General features: G+C 35.7%; 1 protein-coding gene across 6 annotated transcripts in view; it reads right to left on the bottom strand.

Annotated features, from left to right (window-relative positions):
* Positions 1 to 25089, bottom strand: part of LOC137003670 (NLR family CARD domain-containing protein 3-like) — a 64875-nt gene that overhangs the window by 28465 nt on the left and 11321 nt on the right. For 5 of the 6 annotated variants that reach the window (XR_010892026.1, XM_067363900.1, XM_067363901.1 and 2 more), the window contains 5 exons: positions 23079 to 23249; positions 16634 to 16807; positions 11514 to 11684; positions 9738 to 9911; positions 1904 to 2077 (listed from right to left, as the gene is read on the bottom strand). Coding sequence is in view for 4 of the 6 variants with exons in the window: in XM_067363900.1 (XP_067220001.1) it covers positions 1904 to 2077; positions 9738 to 9911; positions 11514 to 11684; positions 16634 to 16807; positions 23079 to 23249 (864 nt within the window). In the remaining 2 variants the exon portion in view is untranslated. Of the gene's footprint in view, positions 1 to 1903; positions 2078 to 9737; positions 9912 to 11513; positions 11685 to 12380; positions 13264 to 15557; positions 15669 to 16633; positions 16808 to 23078; positions 23250 to 25089 lie in introns of those variants that run through there. The other variant, XR_010892027.1, reaches the window with a different exon arrangement.

Here is a 25089-nt window from a genome sequence, read left to right as displayed (position 1 = left end):
TAAAACCAGATCAAAAATCCTAATAATCAAACTATCTGTGATATTTGGCCACTCAAATAGGAAATATCCCTGGTTTCCATTTCAGGAATCTGCTCATCTTACTCCAGGGGTTAATAAAGGCCTTCTGAAGAGAAACGATGTGTTTGTGTAAAAAATATCTATATTTAAACAAGTTATGAAGTAAAATATGTAGCTTCCACTAGACCGCCTTCCCTATTCAACGTACAAAGAAAGTAAAACTCTCGCAGTTCACAAAACTTACGCTGTCCTACACCTTCCCTATTCAACGTACGGAAAAAGTGTAACTGACACAAATTTACACTAGACTTGTGCCGATATTCGGTAATGGGATAAATCGCGATAATGAATATGCACGATATTGTTATCGTGGGCATTTCAAAATACCGTAAATAATAATTTATTACCAATTATTAATTTTTTTTTATAATGCAATTAAGAATACTTTCCCCATCAACCATATAAAATGCACAACACCGCTGTATTCTGCGTCAAAGGGACACGCGTTCAGATGTAAACAAGCCCAGCGTGCACGAGAAGCACATGGCGGAACGAGTGAAGGAGACGCGCTGAATGAAAGTGCGCGTTCACTCTCTGACAGCAGAGGGCGCTGATGGAACAGCAGAGTGCAACGGTTACCACGGAAACAATGCAAACAAAGCAACTGCGCTAGTGAAGTTTTTAAAATGCGTCAAACAGCCATTAATTATTTTGTAATCTCAACGTTGTTCATCACAGCACCAAAAACTTAGACTTAATAGGCTATTTATTTTCAAACTTAAACATTTTTATATTTTAATCTGGACTACAACATACTCTAATGATTAGAAATGATTATTTGTTATTGTTCAGTAAAACTTTGAGATGTGTGGCTTCATTAGTTAACATGTTAATTCATTATTATTACCAAACTGACAATAAAATACTTAGCATTAAGGTATTAATTATTCTCAGTTAATGTTAATTTCTTAGTTACTGTTTAATAACACTACTAAAATCAAAAGAACTTATTTAATGGACCTGAGATAAAACTAACAATGATCAATTGTATTTCTTAACATTAACAAAAAATAATACTTTCTGTAACAAATGTAGCTATTGCTCAATCTTAGTTAATGCATTAAATAATGTGACCTTATTGTAAAGTGTTTTCTGTTGTTCTTTATAGCCTTTTGCACTTTAATCTGTTTGAAAATTAGACTTTATATATTTTTTTGTGTACTGGGTTATTGTATTTAAACATTCAGAGTTCATTTTGTTATTACAAAAAGAGTTCTTCAACCTGTTATAGTATGACAAAACTCTTTTTTGCAACGTATTTCAATACTGTGATAATACCGTATACCATGATAAAAGCTTCAGCAATTAATCGCAACCTGAAAATTTGATATCGTCACATGCCTAGTTGACACTTTCTTCATTACTTGACTATGGAAGGCAGTCTGGTGGAAGCTCAATATTTGATTTCATAACTTGTTAAATATGGATTTTTTTTTTACACAAATGCATCGCTTCACTTCAGAAGGCCTTTATTAACCCCTGGAGCCGTGTGGAGTACGTTTATGATGGATGGATGTGGATGGAGACACTCTTCAGCTCATACTCACTGATCCTGTTCACTGCCATTATAAAGCTCAGATGCGTCAGGATATTTATTAATATTTCTCTGATTATGTTCATCAGAAAGAAGAAAGTCATATACACCTAGGATGGCTTGAGGGTGAGTAAAGCTTGAGCTAATCTTCATTTGAAAGTGAACTAATCCTTTAACTAAAACCATTTCTGAATCTTTCTTCAGATGGAGATGCAGTGCTACAAATTATGTGACTTGTGCCCTGTTGACTTAAAATAAACTAAACAGTAAATACAGTATAATGATACTAACCGTAGTTTCTCCAGCTTGAATTGTGGGTTCATCAGTAGATCACTGAGGTTTTTCACTCCAGAGTCTCCTAGTTTATTCCAGCTCAGGTTCAGCTCTCTCAGGTGTGACGGGTTTGATTTCAGAGCTGAAGTCAGGATGACACACTGTTCCTCTGTAATTCTGCAGTAACTCACACTGAAGACAGAAAGAGAAAATGACTCAAATCCATGTTCAGTTCATGTGTGAGTTAAATGAATCATGAATAAATGTCATACAGTCACTAATAAACCAGAAAAACATGGAAACTTAATGATAGAAACGAACAAACCAAGACAGGAGCATTTGAGGATACTAGTTACAATCCAAGTCTGGATCCGTCCTCACTCCCAAAAATGGAAACACTTTAGAATACTGATCCTTCATTAATGAGTAACTACACAGGAACAAATGAATAATGCATTATTAACACTCTAGTAACTACTATTAACTAACAAGAAACTCTGATGAATGAATTAGTAAGTAGTTGTGTAGTTATTCATTAATGAAGGATCAGTATAAGTATTACCCCAAAAATAAGTACATTTATCACTGTAGATTAAAATATAGGAACAATATAAAAACAATAGAAAAGACAACATTTAAATGGACTATTTTCATTATTAATGTAAGAAAATCTGATACATGAATCGATTATTAAGTCATTTTAGAGTGTAATTTACAATCTCTAAATACACATTTTGTTTAATAAAAGATGATTTAGTGAAAAGTATCATTAGTCCAGTATAAATGTAACATTTCAGAATAATCTGTTTGTGCAACAGTTTTGTTGTGTTCTATTATCATGGTGTTGCTGTCTGTGTGTGTTCCCTAGTTAGTGTTCTTGGTTGTTAATTAGTTCCTGCAGCTGTTCAGTTTTACCTTGATTACTCTGTCTGTGTATTTAAACTCTTAGTTCTGTCTGTTCATTGTTCTGTCGTTTATGTTGAAGTGGTTGTGTTTTATCTCTCCTACATGTTAGATTTGTGATTAAAGACAGTGTTATTGTATTCTCTATCGTCGTGAGCTTCATTACAACCAGCCATTCATGACAATTTGTTACACTGTTTTTTAGTCTGTTCTCACTTCTGTCTCGTTTCACAGCAAAGATTTGTCAGATTTCAGCATATGAAACTATTTTACAGCCACAAAGTTTAAAATGCTTCAAAGTTTAATGATATTTCTACTTCATGAATAACTTAACCTGGACCAGAGCAGAGCGTCATTATCAATTATAAAACAAAACAAAACAAAAAACATTGTTAACGGTTTCAATGTAGGAACATACTAACTATTCATGTTAAATTACAGTAATACTGTTTGTATGTGTTTTATAACAGGACCTCAACAGGGTGCGGGATTGATGTTTTTGTCAGATATAATTATAGACCACAAGCTGGACATTATATGCTTAACAGAAACCTGGCATAGGGAATCTGATGGCCTTCTTTTTAATGAACTGACCCCAAACGGCTACAGATTATGTGATTCACCGCGATCCTCTGGTGGATGGCATCATTGTGCTGTATAAACATCCACAAAACCTGTGTCCGGTGGCTGTTCCTCAGTTTTAGTCTTTTGAAAGTCTTGTTCTGAGTATTTGTGCACCGATATCTACTGTTATAGCAACTATCTAGAGGCCTCCAAAGAGAAATAAGGATTTAAGAACGGATTTTGCTGATATGCTATCTGTGTTGATCCTTAAATTCGAGAGAGTCCTCATTGTGGGGATTTTAACATTCACATGGACAATATTGACTGTTCAACCACAAGAGATTTTGCATCGTTATTGGAGTGCTTCGAGCTACATCAACTCGTGGATTCTCCCACTCACAATAAAGGCCACATTTTAGATCTTGTCATCTTAAATGGATCGTTTGTTTCTCATCTGTGTATCACAGAGTTAGGATTGTCTGACCATCGGGTGATCTTCTTCGATATGGACTGTCCTGTTACAAAAAAAACTGTTCCACTCACTATAAACTTTAGTAAATGGAGATCCATTGAGCCTCTCGAGTTTTCTGATTATATTAATTCTTTATCTGATTGTGGACTACTATCTGAGGAGTTGAATGACAAAGTAACTGGTTTATACTCTATTTTATCTACTGGTTTGGACAGATTTGCTCCTTTAAAGTCTCGATCTGTCTCATTTGTATGAAATGCACCCTGGTACACTGATGAACTACGATCCTACAAAGCTCATTGCCGTAAAAATTAGTGTAGATGGCGTATGTCTGGCTTAACTGTCCACCACCAGGCCTGGAAAGACAGTCTGGTTGAGTATAAGGGACAAATTGTATCTGCTAGGTCAGATTATTTCTCACAAATGATAACAAGTCAGCAAAACAACCCAAAGCAATTTTTTTCTATCAATAAACAAACTCCTAAATAGGAATAATATGTCCAGTGTGCCAGCTTCAGCTCATCTGTGCAACAGGTTTTACAGTTCTTCAGCAGCAAGATTGAGGACATACGAAATCATATTGCCACTGTACAAGTGTCATCTGTTCACACATCGAATGGTTATGTATTTACTGCTGTTCCACTCTCCAACTTTCCTACTTTGGACTCACAGTCTCTGCGTAACATTGTCTCAAGTATGAAACAACCACTTCTGTTGTTGACCCCATACCAACTTGTTTAAGTCATGTTTTGAATCTCTCTGTCCTGCTGTACTGAATATAGTCAATGATTCTCTGAGTACTGGTGTGGTGCCAACACTTAAAATTGCTGCTGTTACTCCAGTACCAAAGACAAATAACGCTGATTTTGAGAACCTTAAACATTTGTGACCATCTCCAACCTTCCTTTTCTTTCTAAAATCTTAGAACAAGTTGTGGCTTCTCAATTAAGAGCTCACCTGACTGTGAACGAACTATGTGAGCCCCTTCAGTCTGGTTTCCGTAAGTTGCACAATTGAAATGATTTATTAATTGCCTCAGATTCTGGTTATATCTATATTGATTCTACTTGATCTCAGTACAGCATTCAATACAATTGATCATTGTACTTTACTCTCACGTCTTGAGTATGTTTTTGGTGTTTCTGAGATTGCTCTGAACTGGTTCAAGTCTTATCTCGCTGACCGTAAACAATCTGTTGTATTGGGGGTTCAAGATCTGAAGTGGGAGTTATGAAATCAGGTGTTCCTCAAGGATCAATACTTGGTCCATTACTATTTAGTCTGTATATATTTCCCATTGGTCAGCTTTTAAGGTCGCTTGGTCTTAACTTTCATTTTTATGCTGATGACACACAGATATATGAACATTCAAAATCAGATGTAAATGTTGATATCTCTATACTGTCTCAAAGTATCTCTGAGGTAAAGAAGTTGATGTCAGTGATAAGACTGAACTCATTGTTATTGGTTCACCACATCAGGATGACTCCATTGTAAAGTTTAAAGACAAATAAATAGTTTGATCCCAAACTTTCGTTCGACTTACAGGTTAGAAACACTGTTAAAGTATCTTTCTTTCAACTCAGAAATATTGCCAGATTGCGCCCAATGTTAACTTGTACTGTTGCAGAAAAGCTAATTAACACATTTGTCTTTTCTTGTATTGACTACTGTAACTATTTGCTGGCTGGAATTCTCAAGATTACTCTCAACAAATTACAGTTGCTACAAAATTCAGCTGCAAGCATCTTGACTAGAAACAGTGCAAGAGAGCATATCAAGCCTATTCTTAAATCACTGCACTGGCTGCCAGTTAAATTCCGTATCTTTTCTAAGTGATCCGACTTACGGTTTTCCTAAAAATGACTGTTAAAGCTTGGAAAAATCCCATTGACTTTCATTGACGGAATGTTCAAATGAGCCAAGACTTTCAAATTCCAACTGTCAAAATTCAAATTTAAACTACGGAAGCCCATTAGACTCAAAAACTCAATTAGACTCAAGTGCCATTCTATGTACTATTTCTAATCCATTGAAACTCATTCAAACTCATCTATCTATCTATTAAACTAAATCTATCCATCTATCTATTTATCTATCTATCTATCTATCACTTCTCATCTATCTATTTATCTATCTATCTATCTATCTATCTATCTATCTATCAAACTAAATCTATCACTTCTCATCTATCTATCTATCACTTCTCATCTATCTATCTATCTATCTATCAAACTAAATCTATCTATCTATCTATCACTTCTCATCTATCTATCTATCTATCAAACTAAATCTATCACTTCTCACCTATCTATCTATCACTTCTCATCTATCTATCTATCTATCTATCTATCTATCTATCAAACTAAATCTATCTATCTATCACTTCTCATCTATCTATCTATCAAACTAAATCTATCACTTCTCATCTATCTATCTATCTATCTATCTATCTATCTATCTATCTATCAAACTAAATCTATCTATCTATCTATCTATCTATCACTTCTTAGCAACCAACACCCTAGCAACCAAACAGATTACCCTAGCAACCGTTTTGCAAAATCTATATCTCTGCATCAGAACATCGTAAAGACATGGGGGTTGGTTTATATTGTCAAGCAGCCTTTGGAGTATCATCATTGGTAGCTGCCAAGCCACTCCCTAGCAACCAAATAGAGTACCCTAGCAACCGTTTTGCAAGATCTATATCTCTGCATCAGAACATCGTAGAAACATGGCGGTTGGCTCTTTTGACTTATGCTAGCAATCTGGACTTCCAACATGCTACACATGCTAGCAGTGAATAACTACATGCTAATAGTGATTAGCTAAGTGCTAAAGTGGGCTAAAAACATGCTACATGTACACTAGCAACCGCATAGCAACTACCCCGAGTACCCTAGCAACCGCATAGCAACACCATAGTAACCAACCCCGAGTACCTTAGCAACTGCATAGCAACACCTTAGCAACCACCCCGAGTACCCTAGCGACCGCATAGCAACACCATAGCAACGACCCCGGATACCTTAGCAACCGCATAGCAACACCCTAGCAACCACCCCGAGTACCCTAGCAACCGCATAGCAACACCCTAGCAACCACCAGAGTACCTTAGCAACCGCATAGCAACACCTTAGCAACCACCCCGAGTACCCTAGCAACCGCATAGCAACACCTTAGCAACCACCACGAGTACCTTAGAAACCGCATAGCAACACCCTAGCAACCACCCCGAGTACCCTAGCAACTGCATAGCAACACCTTAGCAACCACCCCGAGTACCTTAGCAACCGCATAGCAACACCCTAGCAACCACTCAGAATACCTTAGCAACAGCATAGCAACACCCTAGCAACCACCCCGAGTACCCTAGCAACCGCATAGCAACACCCTAGCAACCACCCCGAATACCCTAGCAACCGCATAGCAACACCTTAGCAACCACCCCGGGTACCCTAGCAACCGCATAGCAACAGCTTAGCAACCACTCCAAGTACCCTAGCAACCACCCAGAATACCTTAGCAACCGCATAGCGACACCCTAGCAACCACCCAGGATACCTTAGTAACCGCATAGCAACACCCTAGCAACCACCCCGAGTTCCCTAGCAACCGCATACCAACACCTTATCAACAACCCCGGGTACCCTAGCAACCGCATAGCAACACCCTAGCAACCAACCAGGATACCTTAGCAACCGTATAGCAACACCCTAGCAACCACCCACGAGTACCCTAGCAACCGCATAGCAACAGCCTAGCAACCACCCCGACTACCCTAGCAACCGCATAGCAACATCTTAGCAACCACCCCAAGTACCCTAGCAACCGCCTTGAGTACCCTAGCAACTGCATAGCAACAGCCTAGCAACCACCCTGAGCACCTTAGCAACCACATATCAACACTCTAGCAACCACCCAGAATACCTTATTAACCGCATAGCAACACCCTAGCAACCACCCCGACTACCCTAGCAAACACAGAACACCCTAGCAACCGCCTTGAGTACCCTGACTCTATCTATCTAAACCACTAAACTAAAACTTAAACTTTTAAACTGAAAACTCTCAAACTTCACACTTTCAAAACTACTTCAAACTTTCTGGACTGGCTTTTTCAAGCCAACTTAAAGTTTGTCCTCAAACTTTTTTATCTAGTTATTATTATTATTATAAAGCTCGGATGCGTCAGGACATTTATTAATATTTCTTTGATTATGTTTATCAGAAAGAAGAAAGTCATATACACCTAGGATGGATTGAGTAAAGCTTGGGCTAATTTTCATTTGAAAGTGAACTAATCCTTTAACTAAAACCATTTCTGAATCTTAGCGTGTAGGAACCGTGGACGAACCAGACAAGCTCAGAGAATATAATTTTCGGCTCCAGCCCGTCTACAAGAAAACCCTGCTCTGTACTTTTACGACACCTATGCTTCCTGACAGAAGGAGAGGTGACAAGCTCAAGCTCTTTGTGACAAACCAAATGGTCATCAAGAAGATAAAGAGTCTTTGATCTCCAGATCAAAAGAGACAGAGAGACGATGCAGACCTCTTTTGTTTCTCTGAGTGACCTAACTTTACAGAAAAACCAACAAAGACACTTCTACAACTAAAACTGCATTAAAATTGTTCCAAACTATTTGAAATGGACTTATCAAATATCTTTTAACTACATACATTTTACATCATGTCCACACATACTACCTGTAACCAGTTATGCTTTAAAACACCCACAATTCATGTAACTGTGATAACTTTTGAATGACTGATTGAAAGTATGCTTTATATGGAACGAATTTAAATCTCTAATGAATGTCTAAATCATGGCTTGAATGAAAACTGTGTAAAATGTATCATATTCCATTTAATAGAAATGATTACTGTCTGCTAAAGCAGAGACCAGAGGTAACACCTATGTACGATTGGGGCGGAGAAAAGCCACCTTTTGAAACAGGACAATATCTGATTGGCCAAAAATCCTCTCAGAGGTGGGACAAACACCTAAGTTTAAATGGTCATATCCCAGGAGTGAACTAGTCAGCAGTGACCGTAAGCAGAAAAAAAGAGTAACAAGAAGAACAGACCAGCAGCTCATTCAAGCCATCCAGCTTTCACTCACTTTTCTTTTCTTTTACTTAATTTTCTTTTCCTTGAGAGTCTCGTGCTCTAAATTTTTCCGCAAAGTTCAACCAACGACGTTTGCTGCTTCAACTTTAACTCCAGCGACAAAGAGACTAAATTTCATTTGCCAGCAAGCTCAAACTTGATTGGTTTTTACCTAACACAATCCGGACCTGAAAGACCCTGCAACAGATCATCGACTTGGAAAACCCTTCTCTGCACGCCGACGAGAAGATTCACACTTAAAGTCGACTCAAGCAAGTAACTCCAGATTATAAAGCTGAAACTGGTGCATTTAAATGAATGATTCATGGTTCGTTCAGGTCTTTGAAGTGCATATTTTGCTAGGAATTTTGCTGTTCATCATATCACTCTCTCTCTTAAAACTCTTCTCTCTCATTTCCTTTCTTACTGCAACACATATGACTGTGTGTGTTTGTGTTAGATTAGTTTGTGTTAGAATAAATAAAGTCTCTTGTAGATTTTAAAAGAAAGTGTCTTGTATTATGTGCTTGTAAAATTTAATGTCTTAAACTGTCGATCTTAAAGTTACCGCGCTCTAATCAGTGTTTTCACGATAGTGGACATTCATATCTGCTACAGGAGCTGAGTACGGCTTGAGCAGATGAATGGCTCGGTCGTAAACTAAATAACTCTTAATAATTTCCTATTATTTCATTTGAGCTAATTTTGCTCCTTTTCCTTAAAAGCGCTACAAATGACGTGATTGTGCCCTGTTGACTTAAAATAAACTAAACAGTAAACACAGTATAATGATACTAACTCTAGTTTCTCCAGCTTGAATTGTGGGTTCATCAGTAGATCAGTGAGGTTTTTCACTCCAGAGTCTCTTAGTTCATTCCCACTCAGGTTCAGCTCACTCAGGTGTGACGGGTTTGATTTCAGAGCTGAAGTCAGGATGACACACTGTTCCTCTGTAATTCTGCATCTATACAGACTAAAGACAGAAAGAGAAAAGTCAATAACTCAGATCTATGATGATCAACTAACATGTTTAGCTTCATCCAGCAGACTTTTGCTGAGAAATAAACAGGGATATTCAGGTGCAGGTAACATGGAGAAAGACAACACGTTGTTCATTTAAATATACTACGACATTGTAACAATATAAAGGTTGAAATCATCAATCTATTTATGATAGTTAACACATCTTTAAGGTTGTTTCGTGTCAATGTCACTCTTGGTTTGATCACTGGGACAAATGTGTTTATGTCGGTTGTTTTCAGACACATTGTCGACTCACTAACACTTTACAATAATCTTTCATTTGTAACATTAACTACATTAGTTGACATGAACCAATGATGGACAATACTAGTACAGCATTTAATAACCTTAATGTAAGTTTCAACATTTACTAATACAGTTTTAAATACAAAAGTTTTCTGTTAACATTAGTTAATCCACTGTGAACAACATGAACAATGATTAATTGTATAAACGAACATTAACAGATTAAGGAATAAAAATATTTCCTGAAGCAGAAGACAATCAATCAATGACAAGACACATGCTGGTCAATGGAAATATGGTGCAGAAAAACTTTTTTTTTTTTTTTGAGTGTGTCAGCATCAAAATGTGTGTTACGTGGTTCATGATACATTAACATACAATGCTTTTGTTGAACATACGAGAAAAAACAAAGTTCTTTAAACTAGATAAAAAAGTGAAAGTGATTAAGATGAGCTGGACAGAGAGAAGTGGAAGTGCTTGTGTAACACGAGAGGGAAAAACACATTGTTGAACCTCTTCTTGAAGCACTTCACTCAAACGAGGCTTCGAACTTCACCGGTGATGTCATTTTACTAAAACAACACAAGCCTCGATACGGAGCTCCGGCGGGAAGATCCTGACGTTCTCGACACAAGCTTCGAAGCCTCAGTATCAGGAGTAACATCACTAGAATAAAGCTGCACTTGTGTTCAGTCAACTTGCCTTCGGTGGATCTTATTACAGGCAGATTCTGATCACAGATTTTTAAAATGCACTTGTTCAAAAGTTACAGTAAATGCTGCACCAAAATTATACATTTTACATTTTGTGAAATACAAAAATTAAATTGAAAGCAGTTATGAAAAGTTCTGATGTCACAAAATAAAACTTTGTTTCACACCAGCAATCAGTAAACATGATCACATTCAGCATCAATATATACACACTTATATTTAATTTACACAGAATTAACCTGTGAAAGTTAGGAAAGACATCTCTGTGTTTGTAGAGCAGCTGATTTTTTAGTCTATCACTTATTTGAAGAGTTTTCTAAACTCTGGAAGAAAATCATTGTTCTCCCTCTACAGAAACTGAAATAATTATTGACCCATGATCAAACTGTCTTATTATAAAGCTTCTCTATACTTAAAGCTTGAGGCTAACTCTTTAATTGTGTTTTTAATTGAACAGTTTCATTTTGTTACTTTACATTGTTGAGGCTGAGGAAAAACTGCTCTAAATGAACTGTGAGGAAATATTATTATCAGCTACAGTAACATTAAAATAAAAAGTAATGTAATATTTTAAATAAATGAACAATACTCACGTCAGTGTGTTGAGTCGACAGTGTTTATCCTGCAGTAGAGCAGCGATCTGATTCACTCGTGTCTCTCCTAGTTCATGTTTACTCAGTTTCAGCTCTCTCTGGAGTAACGGGTTTTTACCCACAACTCTCTCCACATACTGACAGGCTTCATCTGCAGCAGCACTCAAAAACCTGCAGAAGAGTCAATTCAGTTCTCAACTAAATGTTTGTTTCATTACAAACATGATTGATAAGATAAAAAAACTGAATTATTGTTCTAAAGACAAGCTCTAGTTAGTTATTTAGATTTTATTCTAAATAACTTTATTTTTGAACATTTAAATACACAAATAAATACATAAATACTTGAAAAAATCTAATAGAGTTATTTAGAAGAAATTTAGTTTCTGATGCAACAAATTATCCAGCTTATTGTATAACTATGTATCCCTGTTGAAAAAATACATTTTTATTTTACTTTTTATTAAGATTTATCTTTATATTGTTTTTGTGTTTATTCAATATATATTGTATGTGTACTCTTCATGAGTATTATATTATAAACATAACTTTATATTGTTGAAACTGTATAAAGTTTAGGCTCTGATTGGGTATTTTCACATGTCAGTTTGGTTTGGAGAAGTGTGATTGGTCAGAGGTCGGGGGCATAGTTATACTAAGTGAAGTGAGTTTATGTAACTTCGTACAGAAGTTAAAGTGTTGAACTAAATATGGGGGTGTTTAACGAATATATATATATATATATATATATATATATATATATATATATATATATATATATATATATATCCAAACACATAAAAATGTATCTTATTCATGCATATCTAACTTTAATATTAAATTGAATTATTCAAATAATGGCTCTTATATGCCCAGCCCCTAATTGTATAGGCTGGCAAACTATATCAATTACCACTTAAAATGATCTAATAGACAATTAGGAGGAAAACAAAAGACACAGAGAACTTTAACATGTTAGACATCAACATCACTTTCATCATTTCAGTTATCTAAAACTGTACAGCTGTGAAAGTCTTTGATCTGAATGATTCACAACAAGCATCCTGAAAATGGTCAAAAAATGAGAAAATTAAAGTTTGGGAATGACCTAATTAAAGTCCAGACTTCATTTGAAGTACAGCGTCAGAAACAAGCGATGGAAACACCACATTTTGAAAAAAAAAAAAAAAAAAAAAGAGTCACAAAAATGTTTTTACACTCGCTTGAGGTGGTTTTTGACTTGTGCGAAAGAGAGTTAATGGGAATAATGGGAGATGGAAACATTTGCAGAATAAATTCTGACAGTAAACATTAAACTCATGTGACGAATCAGCTGTTTCCACTGATGGTGTTCTAACAGACTTTATGTTTGATTCTGTTATGATGAGCTTAAAGGGTTAGTTCACCTAAAAATGAAATTTCTGTCATTTATTACTCACCCTCATGTCATTCTACAACCATAAGACCTTTGTTCATCTTCAGAACACAAAATATTTTTGATAAAATCTGATGGCTCAGTGAGGCCTGCATTGACAGCAAGATAATTTACACTTTCAAATGCCCAGAAAGGTAAAGACATATTTAAAAAAGTTCATGTGACTACAGTGGTTCAACCTTAATGTTATGAAGCAACGAGAATACTTTTTGTGTGCCAAAAAAACCCAAAATAAGCTCTTTTAGAAGTAACGGGTTTTTACCCACAACTCTCTTCACATACTGACAGGCTTCATCTGCAGCAGCACTCAAAAACCTGCAGAAGAGTCAATTCAGTTCTCAACTAAATGTCTGTTGCACTACAAACATGACTGATGAGATAAAACACTTAATTATTGTTATAAAGACAAGCTTAAGTTAGTTATTTAGATGTAACACTTTTCTTTGAACATTTATATATACAAATAAATATATAAATACTTGAAAACAAAGTCCAATAGTCAGAGATATTTAAAAAAGAAACTCGAGCGACACTCAGTCCTAAAGCAAACTCATAAGAACAGAAACGTCCCACAGAGCAGAAGGGCAAAAGTTCACTAGATCATGATTTTCAGTTTGAATACAGAGAGTTAAATTAAGGCCTCAAGATCTTTCTGGCTTTTAAGCTGGAGTCTCATAAGCCTCATTCAGACTGTCAGTCCATATCCGATTTTTGCGCATATCCGATTGAAATCTGATCAGATTTAGCAAGTCTGAATAAGGATGCGTGGTATACCGGTACTGGGAAAATACCGGTATATATATTTTTTCAAACGGCATGTACAATATCATGATTTTGCTAATTTCGGTATATGCTGCTGTTCCACTGTTTGCTACACAAACGGATACAAAACCGTCAAAACCGTTTCTTTATATTGTACGTTTTAATGGATCATGCTACAAACATAATGATCTTATAATACATGATGCATTGCTGTGTCCGTTTTCGCATAATTCACACTTTTGGACACTTTTGTTTTAACGGACATTAGACAACACGGCAAAATCAAGCTGTTATTTTCTGTTATATATTTATTGTCCAACATTGCCAATTGTTCTGATGCATGTCCTTAATTTAATTTCATATGTTGGTATTAATTCAGTGTTTATAATGCTAATACTTGAACTACAAAGAAATCTAACCCAAACTGACTGGGTTTCTACAAAGCAAAGTGGAAGACTTAAACACAAAGTGTGTAAAATAAATTGTTAAAAGGATCTGATGATCACTAGTGATAGTATTTTATTCAGTGTTGTCATCATTTGGAATTGCTTTGCTTATAAAAATGATGAAGAACCACCAAACCTTGCCAAGCATCTGTCACTTGCTCATCCTGACTTACAAGACAAGATCGACAGGTCAGTGCATCATTCAAACGATCTAATTTAGACATTTAGGCCTATGTCAACGCACGTATATAAGATCATATCGTTTAGATAACATGAACCAATGATGTTTATCACATAATATTTGCACTTAAGTTTAGGAAGTTCTTACAGAAGTATTCAGGTACAGAAATGCTAGTTACAGAAATGTAATAGAGTAATCAAATGTGAAATAACACTGAATAGTCACTGTTAATACATTAATTAGGTAAATCCATATGATTAATTTAGTTACAAATGTTATTTAGTCAGACAGCAGCATGTATTTTAGGCTTCACAGATTCAACATAGGCTACTATTACATATGAGATGACGCATACTATTAAACTTTTTAATAGAGTTATTTAGAAGAAATTTAGTTTCTGATGCAACAAATTATCCAGCTTATTGTATAACTATGTAGCTCTGTTGAAAAAATAAATTTTTATTTTTATTTTACTTTTTATTAAGATTTATCTTTATATTGTTTTTGTGTTTATTCAATATATATTGTATGTGTACTCCTCATGAGTATTATATTATAAACATAACTTTATATTGTTGAAACTGTTGAAATTTAGGCTCTGATTGGCTATTTTCACATGTCAGTTCGGTTTGGTGTAACGATGTAGCGGTTCGTACAGTTATTAATCAATTTATGGATGAAATATGAATATAATAATTCATAAAGCTTTATGAATAAATTATGATTCATATATCAACCCAACAGGGAATTAAACATATATTGTGAATTAATTACAACGAATTATATTCAATTACATATATGATTAGTTCTGGTTTAATAATTATTTAGAGAAACTGTTAGTTTGTCCAGCAAACCGTTGCTTCTCATAGAATATTATGAACGGAGTTATTCTCTGGCCAAGAGAGTATTCCTATTATAGCATCAAAGCATAAAATGATCGAAAAACGTTAAAGTGACTTGGTCTTCAGTTGAAAGAACAAACAGAACAATCGAGCATTAATAAGTGTTTAATATATGCAAACTGCGACTACAGAGATTATACGTCTAAAATATATACAGAAGGTATACACATGTATATACAAGAGTGAAAATGAAGAAAAGAAAAGAAAGGAAAGGAAAGATGATCAAAGAATGGCAAATTACACAGTTAAACCCTTTTGAGAGAGCCAGCACAGAAATCAGTTTAAACAAATTTCAGAGGAATTATAATACTTGCTTACTGGTTCAAGTCCGTGTGTAGCAGTTTTAATGCGCCTGGCTGGGTTGGTCCTTTCCGAGAGGGTTTCTCCGGCGGGGTTTTCAAACGAGGTTTAAACTGAAGAGTAACTTAGCTGAAGAGAGAGAGAGAGAGAGAGAGAGAGTCCAAAGAAGTGGTCCCGAAAAGAGGAGCGCGATGGAGGCGCGTGGTCACCGGAGACGTCCGGGAGAGACGTGCACGAGGTGCTCGTGAGACAATCGGGAGAACACGAGGAAAAGGTGTGTGTCGTTGTTTTTATGGAAACCCAAGCTAACACACCTCCTGAATTGTAGCGGCCAATAGATGCGCAGCTTGTTATTCTCAACTGATCAGAACAACTAGAGACTGAGCTCCTCCGGCCGCGCTGGATTCCCATATCCAGACAGCGCTTCAGGTAGCCAAGAATTCCTGAAAGCTCCCCTGGGATCACTGGATTCCCAGATCGGGATCGCACAGTGATGTCTGTACCTGATACAGCGCCGTTTTTCTCCGTCCTTGACTCTACACGTGGATCTATTCGCTGGACTTAGATATGAGCTACAGTCTTGAGTAATCACATTGTTTCCCATCACTGTTGGCTCTATCAAGAGTGAAGCGACAATATTGTTTTTATGCCCCAACGCACACGAGCGTCGTTCAGGCCTGCACCGTATTTATTTTGGGACTATTTTGAGTTTAATACATTTACAAGAGTCTGGGCCCAGTGAAGTTTACTAACTGATAAAAAATGAATGTAAAGTGGTGTAAAAGTGTGAAATATGCACAGACACTATAAGTGGGTCCTGTAAAGTAATATAGTGTGAATAATACATTTTTTGAATATTCAATTTCTCAAATTAAGTGAAAATTAAAGTAAAAGGAAACCAATGATTAATTGAACATTTGATTATTTATTCTTCTGTCTAAGTTAAGCATTAAGTTCATAAAGAAAGCCAGTAAATGAACCCAGGGCACTCTAAACACAGGGACCTATTGAGTGCTACAACTAGAATAATATATTTGTTATGAATATTTAGCCTGAATATAACTAATCTTGTTAATGATTTCATCCCGTCTCACCTCAGTGTCTTCAGATGACAGTTTGGATCCTGTAGTAAATCACTGAGCTCCTTCACTCCTGATTGTCCAGGATCATTTCCTGTGAGATCCAGCTCTATCAGGTGTGAAGGGTTTGATCTCAGAGCTGAAGCCAGAGCTTTATAACCTTCTTCTGTTACACTGCAGTTAGAGAGTCTAGAACAGGAATGAAAACATTCAGATGATTAATCAGTTAAACCTGAACAATAGAAAATAAAAGTGAATTTTATTTTGTTCATTGTACAAAAGTATTGAAAGTTAGTTGTAAAAACTGACAACTGAATATGGAGGCAAACAAAAGACACAGAGAACTTTAACATGTTAGACATCAACATCACTTTCATCATTTCAGTTATCTAAAACTGTACAGCTGTGAAAGCCTTTGATCTGAATGATCCACAGCAAGCATCCTGAAAATGGTCAAAAAATGAGAAAATTAAAGTTTGGGAATGACCTAATTAAAGTCCAGACTTCAACACTTCAGACTTCATTTGAAGTACAGCGTCAGAAACAAGCGATGGAAACACCACATTAAAAAAAAAAAAAAAAAGTCACAAAAACGTTTATACACTCGCTTGAGGTGGTTTTTGACTTGTGCGAAAGAGAGTTAATGGGGATAATGGGAGATGGAAACATTTGCAGAATAAATTCTGACTGTGTTTATGTGAATAGGCTACTCACTTTAACCATTTAAGGTAAAACAACTCAATTTGGAACGCACAAGCTCTATACAGGCGGCTTGTGTGCGTTGTTTGTTGGTATAAGCGCAAAGAAACCATCTCTCACAGAGCTCCCAAGTATGTTACTACTGAATGATAAAATCGCTTGAATGTTCAAAATGGGTTTAAAAAAGCGTGGGCAAGTGATTTCCGTCAGTTGTCCGAAACGCGCACGAGAGTGATGTATCACAGGCCACATATCTACTTAAAGTGCTCTATTTTCATGCACTAATTTTGTACTTTTGTACTTAATATACTAAAGATTCTTCTTTAGTACTTCTTAAGATCATCTTAAGAACATCTAAGTGTACTCAACTGTGCTATTTTGAAACACCATGAAATATGAACTAAAATGTGCTTTTAATATCTCTGTATTTTAAAAATGTATTTAGTTAACACTTGTAATAGACTATGGGTTCAAGTGTGCTATAAGTCGTAACCAATTACTGATTTGATGTGATAATCTGTGTTGATTTATTTACTAATAAACATTTGCGATAATTTCCCGCTTTGTAAATGCGCAACCTGCGAGAATGAGTAAAATTATGCGCAATACCCACACCAAAATTTACATTCTGTGATCATGTCTCAAGCTCATCATGGTGTAAATCAAACATACAGAAAAAACAGTAATACTGTGAAATATTATTACAATTTAAAATAATGGTATTCTATTATATACTTTAAAATATAATGTATTTCTGTGATGCAAAGTGTCTGAACAATTATGATACCTCTATGGCATTTCATATGGCCTTTTAGCTTAAAAGCATGCACATTGGGAGAAATATTGATGGATTCTCATATGTGTATACCATTTTTTTATACAGAGGGGTAATATTTATTCAATATTTATTGTCATCACAGTGAGCGCTGGATACTGTTTTCAATTCATACTTGCAGCCGGAGGGCGCTCTGTGCACCTTTAGTCCACAAATTAATCTTAAAAAATAAAAAAAACACCATGTGACTCTCCAGGAACTAACAGAGGCCAGAGATCGCTATAACATCCAGATAAACACTTTTGAAGACAATAAATACACGATTGAGACGATGTTTGCATGTATTGCCTAATTTGCGTCTGAATAGCGCTGGCTCCGTGGGCGTGGCCGCATTAGCAGATAATGAGCTGAATCACAGACTTCTGACATGTGTCTCTTTTCATACAGATTATATAAACACAGAATTTTTGTTTTCGATTTGACTTGCACGATTTAAAACCTGACATTTCAACGTTTTGTTAGACATCAGTTTTTGTGTCATTAGTATTCACTAAGTTACAGTTCATTTTCTGAGAACTATCAGATTGGAGTTCATTCAGAGGGAGACGAGAGATCACGCATCTTGTTAGTTTTCTTTATTTTGTTTTTACTCTGAGTGTACACAAATAAAAGAAAATATTCCACAGATTAAAATAGTGTGTAGGTCTTAATTGTATGTGCAACACTGACGGAGTATTTTGAGTCTCTTTCACACTAGTAAGAAAAAAAACGCGGTGGTATCGCCAGCAATACCTCAGACCTCAGAGTGTTAAGGAGAATGGCGGATGATTCTGTGCATGCGAATGTGCCTGGTAATGGCCACAAGAGGGCGCCAAAGCCTACTGCAAAGGTGGCTGAAGAGAAAATGAATCGACTTAAAAATGAGATACAAGGGAAATTGGCACAATTAACTCGCAAGACGAATGAAATTGACAGATTAATGCAAGATAAAGAAGATGTGAAGACTGTTGAAAAGGAACTGGATGTCTTCTGCCAGATCTTATGTCAGTTTGAGGAGTTGAATGCTGAAATGTTACTCCTGTTGTAAAAAAAAATGGATTTCAACCACAAACAAAGGAAATGAGTCTGATGAGCATGAATCTCAAGAAGATGGTGTTAAACCAAGTGATAGTGTGTCAGAAGTGATGGCTTCTCATCATAGAAGGAAAAGTGGATCTGTGAAAAGTAGTTCTGTGGCTTCTTCAGCCAGTTCTGCTCGTGTCAAGGCAGAGGCTAAGCGTGAAGCACTTTTAGCACTTGACCCCTAACCATCTGTTGCTGATGAGGAAACAAGTAAGCTTATCTCCAGGTGTGTTCAAGAAAGATGATGTCTATTCCAGGCGTAGATGGAAACAAATCCAATACCTGGCAAAATCTTCTCTGGCATCGGTGGACGCTGGAATACTTACCTCTCCTGCAGGAACGTCAGCGATGGTCCAGGCTGAAAAGAAATTTTGAGATTGGAGACTTTGTCCTGATTGTGGATTCCAATGCACCTCGGAATTCCTGGATGATAGGCCGCATCATCAAGACAATGCCTTCACATCTAAGGGATGTGTTCGCAGTGTGTGTGTTCAGACGAAGAGCAGCACGTTGAATCGACCCATCTCCAAAATATGTCTTATACATGAAGCTGTCTGACTTTAGTTTGAATGGAATGTCAAGTTGTGACTCCATAGATTCTTACTCTGAAGGTTTATGGCTTTAGATAATTTTAAGTGGTAATTGATATAGTTTGCCAGCCTATACAATTAGGGGCTGGGCATATAAGAGCCATTATTTGAATAATTCAATTTAATATTAAAGTTAGATATGCATGAATAAGATACATTTTTATGTGTTTGGATATATATGTATATTCGTTAAACACCCCCATGTTTATTCTGTAATGGTTTGCTCCATTTTATTATTGGACTGCCTTGGCGCCTTTTGTTTTTGGCGCCCCTTAGTGAGAAAGAAAGATGGAGCTACACAGTTTTTTTGACCAAAGTTTTTTTTATTTCTGTTTATTGTACAAGAACATTCAGTCAGTAAACTATTGAAATCTGAACGAAGACCCTAGTCAATTCTTTGCCCGAGAACAACGAAGATTATAGCTAGTACACACATTTCTGGAATTCTGGATTTTGTGTGGTTTATGTGACTTTCTCACGCCAAATAAAATGTAAACGTTGGACATTGTTATAGGAAACATACTGAAAGTCCCTGCAGAAACAAGGTTGTGTTGTTGCAAAGTGCCAGACGAGCAGAATAACAATATAATGGAGACATGTTTTGAAACCAGAAGAGATAAAAATGCGGAATAAAGCCACACATACCCACCTCCTATGTTTCTGTTACTGCCTCAGAAGATGCAGTAGTTCAGCGAGTGGTGGCTACACAATGTCATGTTGTAAATAAGACAACATCTGTATTACAAACCCCTCCATCCTGCGGTTGTTGTTGTTTATTTTTGCCGTATACCTACCAACGCAAAATCATTGCGATAGAAACCAATGTAGATATTCCAGAAAACGAAAGATCAGCATGAATACACAAATCAGATCTGAACAGTTGCGATATACAACGTGGACGTCAATAATTTTAGATCAGATTCCAATCGGATACACAAATAATCTGATTTGGACTGACAGTCTGAATGTATAGACCACCATCTTCTCTTTAACCCCTTAGCATCCCTGTAAAATTTGTCTAAAACGCCTAAAAAAAAAAAGGCTAAATTGCATGCTGTTCTTGAACCATGTGCAGTGTATGCTAGGTTTTAGTGTCTTTTGAAAGGTATGTATACCGTGGGTTGTACAATGCAATGCTAACAGGTTAATTAAAAAAAAAGAAAAAAAAACATTCATTATACCTAGCCAAGCTTCATATAACTTTCTTTTTACAGTAAATGCGAACATCGCTAAGATGCGCTTTTTAAACATTGGACTTTTATTACCAAAATGAATAAGACGAATGATATGGTATACCCACATTGTAACAAATAAATAAAAGATCTTTGGGTTTTTAAACAAATGCTTAGTTCTCAGTTAATTATTATTTTTTAATGAAAAACACAGCAACAATAAAACAAAGACAAACTCACTTATATTAAAGTGCCCCTATTATGACATTTGAAAGGTTCCTATTTTTGTTTTGGAAGTCCCCAACAACAGGTTTAAAAGCATGCAACATCAAAAAACACTTTATTTGTCTTATACTATTTTATTTATCTTATAACATTTATTTTTATCTTATTTGCTCAACAACTCCCAAATGATGCGCTCAACGATTCATTTTGCCGAACCCCTTGTTTGCGTGACGCTAATCTGCGGTGACTGGTCAGATGACTTCTGCTAGTTAACATGGAGTACTCCACTCTGTTCTAAAAATAAAGGCTCAGAGAGGAATTAAGTTGTTTTGTGTTTATGTTAGCGAACCTAGCCCACAGCTCAGTGGTAAACACACAAACAGTCATGGTATATGCGTTAGTGCAACGCAGAACCATATTGATAAAGCTCTGCAGTTGTACACCAATGTATTACTCTATTTTTTATCATAACTCCAAGTAATAACAACAAAAAAAACATGACACATTTCTAGACAATTGTGGGTGAACACATATTGCTGTGACCTACAGTACAAACTGCACGGAGCGAAAACACAACACACAACTAGGATGAATACGTATTGTACATGCTACAGAGAATGAGGCCACTCTGGCTTGGAATTTGGATGCGGAGACGTCACTGACATGTTCGGACTGAACCGTATAAGGGTTTCAGTCCAGTAACGTTACTCTACTTAGGCCATTGAACTGAAACTCAGAACTGTGTGGATGTAAGACACTGGATTTTAGTCCTTGCTAATCGCATATTTGTCTAGAAGATTTTTTTTTTTTTTTTTACTTAGAGGACATACAGTATTGTGCAGTTTCAGTTGGATTGCACATCAGAACAGGTGAGTCTTTTTGTTTGGCAATTTTATATCTTGGCTCCTAAAAAAAACTTACATTCTTTCCTACAAAACAGTCAGTCTGTCAAACGTGGCAACAATTATTAATCATACTTACAGGTTATGATTCAGAGGAGGAAAAGAGCTGGTCCAAATAAACTGGGTACTGACCCATCCTTCAATAACAACCAGCCTGCGAATCCCTCGTTGAACGCATTTAGACTGAAGAAGCAGTCGTCAGTAAAATGACAATAACACACAGCAAGTTTCAAGTTTTCCCTGGCGTCTGCACGCTGTGACGTACCCCAGTCTACTAAACCTACTGGTGCAGAATGCGGTGCTTCTAATTGGTTCACACCCATTAATTACCAACAGTATAAAAATGGTGCTGTATTCCTAGAGGACAGGCACTCTCTGGGGAACATTCCTCAGGGCTTTACTCATTTTTGTGTTGACCTGGTGCATGTAGCATAATTCCTTTGTTATTCTTTTTGTTTTATTTCTGATATACCCCTAGATTTTCTCCTCATTATTTTTGCTTGTATAATTGGTTGAATTAAATTTTTCTGGAAATTTGATTTTGTGGTCTAATGCCTCTTTTATGTTACGGCTTATAATGAGCGGGTCGTAACAATGCGCAATAAGTGATCGGGTAATATGCTCATGTTTCGCTGTGAAGTCACAATGAAACAGCTTAAGATTCGTTTTATAAATTACTCGTTTTATTGATTCAGAGTCAACTCTTACTTTTGAGAGACAATAACTTAATATACGGTGCACTTTCAGATTTAAGATTTAAGTTTAAAGATTTAAAACTTTGCAGGATGTTTTCATTCACTTGGAGCTGTTTCACACTACATGAAAGATTGTTTTCAAAAGTCCATAATAGGGGGAACTTTAAACAAAGAAATGCAACATTTATTAACAAAAGATCTCTTGCGCTTTTGCCTCTGACAACATCCTGTCAGTCATCGCACCTCACTCTCGGCATTTGACTCCTGTGGCTCAACTTACCTCAGTATCTCCAATTTACAGTTTAGATTCTTCAGTCCAGTGCAGAGCAGCTTCACTCCTGAATCCTGCAGATTATTATTGTTCATGTTTAGCTCTTTCAGATTAGTATCTGCTCCAAGAATTGCAGCCAGATCTGAACAGCTTTTGTCTGTTAAGTTACAGTCATTTAACCTACAAGAGAAATAAATTACATAACAGAATTAGATGGAACACATACAATACATTTTCTACATAGAAATATTAAATATATTTTTCATTATTATTTTTACATAAACAGCATATATACAGTAAAGAGGCTGAGATAAATAGGAATACTCTTCAAAAACTCGTATTTCCTGTACAAATTTCCTGGGTAAAATGAAGCATGTGAAAAATATGAAGAATGAAAAAAAAAATGTGTTAAGATTTCTAGCTTTTTATAACTGAGCCTGGTTTCTCCAATGAGTTTTTCTATATTTCTTTCACCTGATGGAGTCTGGGTTCTTGCCACTGTTGCCTTTGGATCGCTTCTTTGGAGACACTTAAAGGGGACCTATAATGCCCCTTTTACCAGATGTAATATAAGTCTCTGGTGTCCCCACAATGTGTCTGTGAAGATTTAGCTCAAAATACCCCACAGATCATTTATTATAGTTTGTCAGATTTGGCCCTATTGTAAGTGTAAGCAAAAACATGCCTTTTTTGTGTGTGTCCCATTAAATGCAAATGAGCTGCTGCTTGCAGACCGCTTTCCAAAAGAAGGCGTTGCTTTAACAGCTCAACAACAACAAAGCTGGAGAATTTATGTAAATTTTATGTTCTGGAGATTATGTACATTTTAGGGTTAGTGATGTCTGAAAAAATGCCTGCATTCACACACACACATATATATATATATATATATATATATATATATATATATATATATATATATATGTCTTGTTGCTATGAAATCTTTAATGATTTAAGTAAAGCTAAGATTACTTAAATCTAATAACCTAAAAAATTTTATTAGTTATTAATATTACAAGATTAACATTTACTGGATTGAGGTTTCCTTGATTATTCATAGTGGTCAACCGATGGCCGATGCTGATATCTTAAGAGAGCAGGGTGGCCAATGGGTGAAATACCATTCATTTAATGATAGTATAAACACATCCATAACAACTGCTGAAATTAAATTTATATTTATTTTACTTAATATTTACTAAATTAGAAATACATATTTTAATTTAAACTCAATAAAAAAAAAATACTTTTAGAAAACCATCTTAAAATGTGTACATCAAATATAATACAACAGACTTTTGATAAATGTTTATTTGTAAATCTCTCAATCATCTACGTTCTGCAGTACAAACACAATTAAAACTAAAGTACTACTCATAAAACTAAGCATTTAAAATATCAAATTATTGGGAGATACAGAGTACCAACTGATAATATAATTGTACTTTATTTAGCCTAAATATCTCATTGTTTTATATCATAACCTTTCAGAATTTCATTTTATTTTTTGGCAATATAAATAACATCTATAACAAAAACAAGTATGCAAACATTTTTAAATGTTCTTTTATATTTTGTCTAAATATCTGATAAACTGATAAAATGTCTCCATTAAAAAAACTATATCAGACTATTATTTCATATGTCAGGCTGTACAGGGTAAAGGCCCCAATACACTTCAAACGAAATCGAAGAACAAACTGATATGACATCATTTCGAACAAAATCAGGCCGAAACGAATATACTGTATAAAGTGTTAAAATATAAACGCGACGTGACTTTGCTGGACTGCCGAATTACAGAGCTTGTGCAATCAAACATATCCACAAATCCTTGCTAGTTTCTCAGTTTTATTGTGTTTACTGATGTTCGATTACAGTATATTGCTGATCACGTATTTCGAACTTCATTTTACCCCTAAACGAAGAACGAAAAAGAACTTCAAGTGAAGTATATCAGGGCCTTTAAGTTAATTTTCATGATGGGGATTCACTATAGAATAATGTGGATAAATGCATT

This window comes from Chanodichthys erythropterus, chromosome 16 (assembly GCF_024489055.1).
Source record: "Chanodichthys erythropterus isolate Z2021 chromosome 16, ASM2448905v1, whole genome shotgun sequence".
Lineage (NCBI taxonomy): Eukaryota > Metazoa > Chordata > Actinopteri > Cypriniformes > Xenocyprididae > Chanodichthys > Chanodichthys erythropterus.
The sequence above is the reverse complement of the archived record's forward strand: the minus strand, read 5'-3'. Positions and strand labels throughout refer to the sequence as shown.